General features: G+C 41.9%; 1 protein-coding gene across 1 annotated transcript in view; it reads right to left on the bottom strand.

The window, feature by feature from the left end:
• Window positions 1-266: 266 nt before the first annotated feature.
• The window catches only part of LOC124795845, a 923,569-nt gene continuing 912,350 nt past the window's right edge, over window positions 267-11,485 (bottom strand). The window contains exon 14 of the mRNA XM_047259927.1: window positions 267-1,757. Within this exon, the coding sequence (XP_047115883.1) occupies window positions 1,746-1,757 (12 nt within the window). The 3' untranslated portion in view covers window positions 267-1,745. The remainder of the gene's footprint in view (window positions 1,758-11,485) is intronic.

The raw sequence follows: 11,485 nt of genomic DNA, 5'->3' as shown, positions 1-11,485 counted from the left end.
CCAGATGCCAGAAAACATGGCTTTGAATCTATGTAATGAATGTGACAGAGATCACAAAGCTGACACTCTTGTGGAAAAATGCATTTCTGTTGTTGGAAAGTAGACATAAAAATTATATATGTTTTTTTGTAATTTTATTTGGCACCTGTACACTCATAAGAAAAAAAAATGTTTGATTTTAAATTGCCTTCATACATTAAGAACCCAAGTACAACAGCCTCTCTCTCACTTGATGTGGGACTCATCAGGGGGGAAAATACATGATATTATTTTGAAATATAGTTTTATTACATTATTTTTCCTCATTTACAGGAAACATATACATTTTAATAATAACAACTATCATGTTAAATACACAATTAAAATTAAGAAGATTAGGTAAATGTTATTAAAATTTGAATAGTTTTATACAGAGGAGTTTAAGGTACACATTTTATTTGTCACATGAAAGATTTGAGTCAATATTTTTACAAAATTATTTGATAGATTTTCTTTCCTTATCACAGTTACCAAGAGGCAACAAAATAATGCTGGGTATAAAATGCAGTATTAGGAAACTAAACATACTTGGTGTAGGCAGGTCCACAGCACCATTCAAGAGCATCTTGGAACTGCTGAACACATTTTTCTACTGTTGAACACATTTTGCTGTGTTTTAATACAATGTTATAATATGGCATCCATAAAAGACATTCTAAAGAGAAAAGGAAGAAAATACTGCTGTGTACCAAATAATAAATAAAACAGCAAAAAAGCATCTACTAATTATTGAAACTAGAACAACTGGTTAAGAGCTAAAAATGAAAAATAATAGTATAACATGGAAAACTATGGGCTGTCTAAACATTCTCTGGGTGATAGAGACAATGACCGAAGGACTGACAACTGATAATTCCTGATTCTAATGATTCATCAAATCTGTCTTTTTTTTACCTTAGTTTCTGTTTGGCACATCTACCTTTAGTTATCTGAAACTACTTACAAAAAATGTTTTTCTTCCCTCTGCCTTCTATTTATTTATTGATAAGGAGGCCACTGCTTCACTGAGATCAAGATTTATTGTCTCTTAATGCGCCATGTTTTTATCAGCCCTATTGAAATTGTTTCAGTATCAATGAGTGGTCAAAAGATGCTTTGCCTTGAGTTTGATTCAAATTATTGTTTTGGAGGATTTATAATATGTAAATGATGAGTATTAATGGAATACTCATTAAGACTACTCTTTCTGAAGAGACTGCATGATAACAGTGCAGCTGTATTTTCTTCTCTACTAACAAGAAACAATAAAAATAACTTATAATATATGGAATTATTAAAATGTATGTAATTCAAAGCTAAATCACAGAAAGAATGCTTGCGCTATTTATATCCTAGTTCACAAATAGGTTTATTATGTACTGGACAAAAAAATCAGCTGTGTTTGTATAACTATTTATGGTGCTCTAAGTACTAAAAGCTTCGCTCTACATATTCAGAAAGTGTTAGGTTTCATGAGGATCTCACTATTTAACATTTATTCTAAAATCTGATTTCTCCTTAAGGCTAAAATTCTTATATATAAGTAGACTAGATTGGTGAGTTTCTGGCTCCTACAGATTTCAGAATCTTTTATTTTCACTCTCACAATCTTTTCTTTACTTTGATAACACTACTGGTTCTGTAGATGATACTGTAGGAGACAGTTGATACGTTTCCATATGCCAACGGTTGTACTTCAGGCGAGACTTGTTAATACATCATATCAGCTACCTGGCATCCTGTTGGATAAAAAATATTGTCTTTTACATAACATTTTAGATTTAAACTCCAGTATCTTTAGTAATGCCATTAACTCAAAATTACATTTTCATTTACAACAGTATAAACTCTTATGGACACTTAGATACATAGATGGTTGTTATCTGTAGTGTGTGATTCCATATGAGACACAGATACAAATTTTTGAGTAACAACATTGTTATAACAAGAGCTTCAGTAACAATAATTATTGGATATAAACTTGGGTACAAATGAACAGAGTAAAGGCGTAATGGCATTAATAAATCTCTTAAGCATAAAAAATCAGCTGGTGTTACTATTTGAAATACCACACATTACTCTCAAGCCCAGATAGAAATTTTAAAAACAGTACACGGTATTTATAACTGTATATGTAGACCTGATAAATAATTGTTTGAGCAATCAAGGAAATGCCTCAAGCAAAACTTTTGATAAATTATTGGGCCAATTCCAAGACTGAAATATGACTGAGTGATAGCACTGTTATGAGGTGTAGTGATGCAGTTGTAATTATGACACCAAAACATAAAGTTACATATTTAAATTTTTGCTTATTTGCAGATACATGTCTGCAGTCCTGGTACACATTGAGATCCCATGCCCCAGTGCTACAGCAAGCCACCAGAGGAGCAACAATAAAATGGCACAGCACATTGATGAAGTGAACTAATGTGTGGTAATTTGTTTTTGGCAGGAATGGAATTGTTGTAGCAGTTGTAGGCCAATTGAGATGACTTCTTCAGCCATCTGGATTGGTTTGACACGTCTGCAATGTTTCTGTTGGTACCAAAACTGAATTACCATGCAATACTCCACTTTATCAATGGGCTGAGCCATTTTATTGTCACTCATCTAGTGGTGCGGTGTAATTGTGTGGCATAGAGATTTCATTGTGTACCAGTACTGCAGACATGTATCTGGAAACAAAAAATTAATTGTGTTACCTTTTTTTTTGAGGTGATAATTAAAGCTTCATGACTACCCCTCGTAGACTTGAAACTTAAGTTGTCTCTGTCTGCTGCATTAATTTATTTCATTTGAGATCAAGTCATAAATTGGTGGCATGTTGTGGATAAAAAGGTCCCGTAACACTGTTCCACTGGTACACACAGCAGCAGATCATAACAGTTCATTGGTATACAGGGCGTTCTCTTGAATTTTCCTGTATTCCCCCCACCCCAGTTGTTTTTCCTGCATCAGTGACCTTTCTCCTTTTTGTCTGGAGTCGAAAGTATAGCCCCACGTGAACAAATATTTTGCTACATCTCACTTTTCTCTATGTAGCTGACCCTTAATTTTCCTGTGTACTACACATAGCAATAGGATGTGCTCAGTTTCTTCTTGCTATCATAACTCAGCCCACATTTTCAGGAGTGCAACGAACTGCAACTGTGAACCCCAAGGTAATCATTAGCTGCGTTGAGACAGCACCTGATATTTTGTTATGGCTGACAACAACTTTGATCCAGTTACAGATGCACATATGTAAGAGATAAATTCAGTCTTCACATTTTTTTCTCTGCCTTTCTTCTGAAGACTGTCGCTTTTTATTGCTATTTTTCTAAAGGCTGTTGTCAGTGTACATACTTTATATGCAACTAATCACACATAATCTTGTTTGTAGTAATCTTATTGCTACATACAACACTAGCTCTGTGTATGAGAGTCAAAATACTGAGCATCACATGCAGGATGGATAGCTACTTTTACACCTTAATGTGTTATCTGGTTTCTTTTGCTCCACAACACAAAGATTGTGAAAACAGTAATTAGATGAAAAGTTTTCAGGTGAATGGCGGTGTCTTCAAGGCAAACATGCACACTATTTTGTCAACATGTTATGTAGATATGTCTTGATGAATCAGCCTTTTGTCCTAGAACTTTTCATTCATCATATACGCTAGAAAACCCAAAAAAGGTCAAAACAGTAAATCTCCAATTGTCATATGGTTCAGAATATCATTTAATCAAACAATGGAAACTTCAAGTAGGAATATAAACAATTTAGGAAAAAATAGATAGGTACTTACTGCAAAGAAGACATATCAAGTTGCCCAACAGGCACAATCAAAAGACACTCACGTATTGCTTTCAGCCACTGCCTTCATCAGTAAAAGAGACACACACAAACAAGCAGTAACACCTCAAGCATACACAACTGCCAACTCAAGCATCTCGGGCTGGAATGCAACATCATGTGGGATAGAAGCAGCAATCTGGAGGAGGAAGGGATAGTAGTGTATGGATGGGGAGAGAGAGACGAACACTATCTGGTGGAGTGTGCTGTGTCCAGACTGCCAATGGCACAACATCTGGAGGTTGTGGATCAGAGAGATGGGGGGAAAAAGGAGCAAAAAAGGAAAGGAGTGGGGAAAGATGGGTGGAGGCGTCGGCAGGGCAGCAAATAAAGAGTGTGGGAGATGAGAATGGGAAGGAGGTGATAGGACAGAGGGGGTGGAAACTGTTTGGTGGATGGTGTGGGGAAAGTATGTTACCATAGGTTGAGGCTGAGATAATTATGAGAGTGGAGAATGTTTTGTAAGGGTAACTCCCGTCTGCGCAGTTCAGGAAAGCTGGTGGTGGAGGGAAGGATCTAGATGGCTTGGGTAGAGAAGCTGCATGTTGCGGCACAGGGTGGTCCATTTTGCTCTTAGCCACAGTTTGGCAGTGGTCGTTCCTCCTGGTAGACAGCTGGTTGGTAGTCATACAAATATAAAAAGCTGTGCAGTGACTGCAGTAGAGCTGGTAATTGAGATGGCTGCTTTCACAGGTGATCTGGCCCCTGATGGGCTAGGATAAACTTGTGACAGGACTGAAATAGTAAGTGCAATGTGGGTGGATTGGGCAGGTTTTGCACCTGGGTCTTTCACAGGGGTATAATTCTTCTGACAAGGGGTTGGGATTTGAGGTGGCATAGGAATGGACTAGGATGTTGTGGAGATTGAGATGACAACAGAACACCACTTTAGGAGGGGTGGGAAGTATCTTGGGTAGGATGTCCCTCATTTTGTAGCACAATGATAGGTAATCAAAGCCCTGGCGAAGGATATGGTTCAGTTGTTCCAAGTCTGAAGTGGTACTGGGTGATGACAATCCTTTGTGGCTGGTTCTTTGGGACGGTGGGCAGATTGGAGGTGTGAGAGGAAATGGCATTTCCTTTGTCTTTGACTAAAACTATGTGCATCACATAAATTCATTTCAAAAACTTAGGTATAAATACTTGACATAAAATTTAAACACATTTTCTGTACTGATTGGCACAGGAGATCTGTTTGCGGACTAGGTCTGGGAGTTAGTGCCCGTCTGTGAAGGTCTTGGTGAGACCCTCAGGAAGTTTTTGTCACTGCAGATACACTTTCCCCAGGTGGCCAGGCTATATGGGAGGGATATTTTGGTGTGAATGGGATGACAGCTGTCAAAATGCAGGTACTGTTGGTGGTTTTAATGTGGACAGAAGTGTGGATGAAGCCATCAGAGATGAGAAGGTAAACATCTAGGAAGGTAGCACACTGGATTGAGGAGAACCACATGAAGCAGATGGTAGAGAAGGTGTTGAGGTTGCAAAGGAATGAAAATAGGGTATCTCGGCCCTGAGTCCAGACCATAAAGATATCATCAATGAACTTGGACCAGGCTACGGATTTGGTGTTTTGGGATGCTAGGAAGGTCTCCGCTAAATGGCCCATAAAAAGGTTGGTGGGTGCCAATGGCTGTGCCACAGACTTTTTTTTATATACCTTCCCTTCAAATGAGAAATAGTTGTGGGTTATAATAACATTAGTAATGTATATGAGGAAAGAGGTAGTGTCTGAAGGACACTGGGAAAGATTGTGTTCAATAGTGGAAAGACTATGGGTTTGAGAAATGTTCTGGGAAGGGCCTATGGCTTTACATAGGAATTGTTTACCTTAAAGCCTTAGGCCCTTCTGAGAACATCTCCCCTGAATCCAACCCCCCCACCCCACCATGACACCCTGCACACCCACCTTCTACATGCTCCCCAAAATTCACAAACCCAACACTCCTGGACACCCCATTGTGGCTGGTTATTGTGCCCCCACTGAAAGAATTTCAGCCCTCATTGACCAGCATCTCCAACCAATTGCCTTCCACGTCAAAGATGCCAACCACTTCCTTCACCAACTCTCAACTATCCCCACCCCTTTACCTCCTGGATCGATACTTGCACTCTTAACGCTACCTCCCTTTACATACATCACTCATGTCCATGTCTTAAAGCTGTTAAATGCTACCTTTCCCAGTATCCTTGAGACTCCAAACCCACTACCTCATTCTTCATACACATTACTAACTTAATTCTAAACCACCACTACTTCTAATTTGATGGGAAGGTATATAAACAAACCTGCAGCACAGCCATGGGCACTTGCCTGGCACCCTCCAATGCCAACTTTTTTATGGACCATCTAGCAGAGTCCTTCCTAGCATCCTAAAACACCAAACCCATAGTCTGGTTCAGGTTCATTGATGATACCTACATGATCTGGACTCAAGGCTGAGACATCATATCTTCATTCCTAAACAACACCAACACCTTCTCCACCATCCACTTCACATGGTCCTCCTCAACCCAGCATGCCACCTTTCTAGATAATGACCCCCTCCTCTCAGATGGCTTCATCCACACTTCTGTCCACATTAAACCCACCAACCACCAACAGCATGCATTTTGACTGCTATCATCCCTTTCACATCAAAAAATCCCCTCCATATAGCCTGGCCATCCAGGGACAGCATATCTACAGTGACAAAAACTCCCTTTCTCAGTATGCTGAGGGTCTCACCAAGGCCTTCACAGGCAGGCACTATCCCCCAGACCTAGTTCGTAACCAGATCTCCTGTGCCATCTTGCCTCAGACCCCCATTCCTCCCACCACCCCCAACAACCTGCCACAAAGGAGTGTCCCCTTCATCACCCAGTACCATTCCGAACTGGAACAACTGAACACCCCTCTTAACCAGGGCTCTGATTACCTATCATCGCGACCCAAAATGATGGACATCCTACCAAAGATACTTCCCACAGCTCCTAAAGTGGTATTCCATTGCCTACCCAATCTCCAGCCCTATGCCACTCCAAAATCCAAGCCCTTGCCAAATGGCTGTGGAAGACCTAGGTGCAAAACCTGCCCAATCCACCCAAACTGCAGTTCCTATACCAGTCCTGTCACAGGTTAATACTACCCCATCAGGGGCCGGGCCACCTGTGAAAACAGCCATGTCATTTACCAGCTCTGATGCAATCACTGCACAGCTTTTTATATTGGTATGACTACCAACTAGCTGTCCACCAGGATGAATGGCCACCGCAAACTGTGAACAAGAGCAAAATGGACCACCCTGTGGTACAACATGCAGCTGAACACTTGATTTCAATGGCTGCTTCACTACCCAAGCCATCTGGATCCTTCCCTCCACCACCAGCTTTTCTGAAATGCGCAGATGGGAGTTATCCTTACAACACATTCTCCATTTTTTAATTATCCTGGTCTTAACCTATAGTAACACACTGTCCCCACACCCTCCAGCCAACAGTTTCCACGCCCTTCTCATCTCCCACCCTGTTTATTTGCAGCGCTCTGCCCATTTTTCCCTGCTCCTCTCTTTTTTTGCTCTTTTTTTCCCCTATCTCCTTGTACCACAACCCCCTGACACTGCACTTGTTGCCAATCTAGTCCCTGGACAAAACAGTGTTTGTCTCTCTCTCTCCCCCCACCCGTACACTACTTTCCCTTCCCCCTATCCACCCCTTCCATATTGCTGCTTGTGTTCTGGTGTAACCACAAGCGCCAGAATAAAGATGAAGGACGCAACAGAAGAGAAGGTGGTGAAATGACGGCAGCCAATGGTGTGCTGATTAGGACCGCACCTCGACAGGAGCGGCCTCTACAAGAGGAGAATATGAGCACAACTCCTGCCAGACTCAGCTGCTCAGTATTCAGACAGTATATGGACAGGCCTTGCAGAGAACACTACACTAGCAGTTATTAGTGATCCACAAACTGTGTGTTTAAACTTGTATGAATGTTGTATATAGCAAAGGACTCGGATTTATGCTGCATGTTACTCATCGCTTGTGACACCATTGTAAATTCCAAGTTAAGTATCGTCATTCTTCTTATTTGTTATAAAAACTATTAATGTGATTTTGCTTGAATTGTTGTACAGAATTTCGAGAATGCACCATCCTTTAGGCACGCTATACGAGACGAGAGGGCAGAACCTCACATTTGGCAATGAGTATCCACAGAGGCCAGTGCCTGACAGCCACGGAATTTTCGTTTATATTGTGCTGGCACCTCAATTCTCTATCTGTCTTTACTTTGCAGGGGTGCTTATTGCTTTAACAGTTTCTTGTCATTTTTGCTAATCAGTGCTTTCAGGTGGATGTTGCAGACATTTTCTTTGCTTGTGTCCTAATTTTACTTGCTTGCCTTGTCTGTTTTTTCTTATTTGTTATAACAACTATTAATGTGATTTTGCTTGAATTGTTGTACAGAATTTCGAGAATGCACCATCCTTTAGGCACCCTATACGAGACGAGAGGGCAGAACCTCACATTTGGCGTTTCTGTCTTCCAACATGCCCACCCCACCTGTCCTGCCCCTGCTCAGGCGCCACAGCTGCAAACTTTAGATGCCACACAGGTAATGCAGATGTTTCAGTTCCAGACTCAACAAACCTCCACGTTACTCAACACGGTGCAGCAGCTACTGGCCAACACTGTGTACCCGATGCAACAAGCACCGCCTACTACAGCTGCTATACCACCTTTTTGACAGTGAACAAGACAAGGAATGGCTATAGTGGTTGTCACAATTTGAAGCCTACATCATCGCCCACAATGTACCAGGTACTGTGAAACTTCTCTATCTCCTATCAACAGTAGGCAGTGCTGTGTTCAGGCTCCTACAAAAACTGTTCACTAGAACACTCCGAGTGAATTTGCTTATGATGAGGTGGTAATGTCACTAACAAACTATTATGACCAACAAGTAAATGTGGTAGCAGCTAGACATAAACACTTTAATTGCAAAAACGGTCACAACAAACTTATTGCGAGTGAGTAACAAATTTGCAGGATATGACAAGGAAATGCAAATTCAAATGTGCTTGTAGTTCTTTATATTCTAATGTTATGTTGCACGATGCGATCGTGTACAATGTACCTGATGTCAAACTCAGAGAAAATTTTGAAACAGTCTGATCTATCGTTTCAGCGGGTAGTGCAAACACTAGATCAGTACGATTCCGGCGCCTTGTCAGTTCACACTTTTGAGCAGCCAGCTATTTGCCGGGTTGAGTCCCTTGTTTGCGATCGCCCCATTCCACATCTGCGGCTTGCGCTAGCCACACCAATGAGATGGATCATCGCTGGCAGAATTGCTTCACGGCCGCCGCCATCGGACACTGCTCCACCTGCTTCCCCCTCCCCAGCATCCAGTTGTGAAGGAAGACCACAAGTATCGCTTCGCACTGCATGATATTGTCTTTTACAGGGTTTTTAGTGGCAGCAGACAGTGGGCGCGAGGTGAGATCATCCCTCAACTTGGCGCTTGCATATGTCTTCTTTCAGGTCCAGATGGCTTGCAGCACTGCCATCAAAATCAACTTTGCGCAACCACAAGTGCCAGAACGAAGATGAAGAACGCAAGAGAAGAAAAGGTGGTGAAATGACGTAGGCCAATGGTGCACAGATTAGGACCGCACCATGACAGGCGCAGCCTCTACAAGAGGAGAATATAAGTGCTGCTCCTGCCAGCCTCAGCCGCTCAGAATTCAGACAGACCTAGCAGAGAATGCTACAATAGCAGTTATTAGTGATCCACAAACTGTGTGTCAAACTTGCATGAACACTGTACATAGCAAAGGACTCAGATTTATGCTGCATGTCACCCATCGCTTGCGACACCATTGTAAATTCCAAGTTAAGTGTTGTCATTCTTCTTATTTGTTATAAAAACTATTAATGTGATTTTGCTTGCATTGTTGTATAGCATTCCGAGAACACAGCATCCTTTAGGCTCCCTATACGAGATGAGTGGGCAGCTTGCATCCCACATGATGTTGCATTCTGGCCTGAGATGCTGCAGTTGGTGGTCATGTGTGCTCGCTTGCTTGCTTGCGTGTGTGTGTGTGTGTGTGTGTGTGTGTGTGTGTGTGTGTGTGTGTGTTTTACTGACAAAGGGTCTAGCTGAAAGCTATATGTGTCTTTTAATTGTGCCTGTCTGCAATTTGATGTCTCTTATTTATGGTATGTAGCAATCTGTCATTTCCTACATTGTTGATAATATTGTTTAAGGAAGATCTTCTAGCTGGCACACCACCAATATCTGGTACACTTGTTTATACACTGACCACATACATTAATTCGATCACAGACTATGTTTGATGTCAATATGCAATAACCACTCACAGACAGCAGGTGGCAACACTAGCAATGAAGGATAAACAAAGCCTGTTGGGGGGATGCAGAAAACAGTGCAGTCATCATACTGATGCAGAAATGGAATTATTTATCTGACGTCCAAAATGGCATGATCATTGGCTTTCAGGCCAGGGAGTATTTCTGAAACAGTTAAGTTTGTGGACTGTTCACGCGCTGCCATGCTTAAAGTATGCCATGTATGGCAAAATGGTTCTATCCAAAACTGGCATTGAGATAACTGTTGTGCACCATAGCCCATACATAACAGGGGTGAACTACGGCTGTGAAGATGTGTATGAGCAAACAGATGGTGCAACTGTTCAGCACCTGACCACCCAGATGAACCAAGAAGCTTCCAACAGTGTCTCCTCAATGACCGTATAGCGGATGTTGCTACTTATGGGCCTACGCAGCAGGCACCTGGTTCACGTGCCCACACTGATTGCTGTCCATAGGTGACAGAGTCTGGAATCTGCACGCCAGTACCACAACTGGACATCCACTGAGTGGCGACAGGAGGTGTTTTCGAGTGACTCATGTTTTGTACTCCACTGGACAGATGGAAGGTGATGCGTAAGGTCCTGGAATGATTGTTGGAATGGTTGAGGCTGGTGGAGGCAGTGTTATGGTCTGATATTTTCTCAGTGATTTCATCATTCTGGAAGACACAGCAGATTAACACAAGAATGAATATATCCTTGAGGACAATGTGTACCTCTACACGTAATTTGTTTTACGTTCGGCTGAATGGCATCTACCATCGGGACAGAGCACCATCTCATACAGCTTGCTGTGTATGTGCGTGGTCTGAAGAACACCAGGATGAATTTACCATACTCCCCTGGCCACCAAACTCCATGGATTTAAACCCAATTGAGAATCTGTGGGACCACCACAATCGGGCTCTTCATGCCGTAGATCCTGAACTGAGAAGTGCAGCATAGTTGGCCATAGCACTGGAGCAGGCATGGCTCTACATCCCTGTTGGTACCTTCCAGCACCTTAATGACTCTCTTCCGGCATGTCCACACTGCAAGGAGTGGTTATTCAGGCTTTTGACAGGTGGTCACATTAATGTAACTGGACCATGTACAAGCATTGCAAGGAGCTTGACACTGTAAGGGCTTTTGGGTTAATGTAGTTGAGGAGGAACAAAAGATATGAGCATCTGCAGGCCTTGTTGATTAAATTAGGAGACACATACACAGCTTGTCATGGGAAACTGCTATGTTACACTATATCTAACAAAAAAGTGGT

Source organism: Schistocerca piceifrons, chromosome 4 (genome assembly GCF_021461385.2).
Source record: "Schistocerca piceifrons isolate TAMUIC-IGC-003096 chromosome 4, iqSchPice1.1, whole genome shotgun sequence".
In the NCBI taxonomy this organism is placed as follows: Eukaryota; Metazoa; Arthropoda; class Insecta; order Orthoptera; family Acrididae; genus Schistocerca; species Schistocerca piceifrons.
Note: the sequence above shows the minus strand (reverse complement) of the source record. Positions and strands in the feature narration are given on the sequence as shown.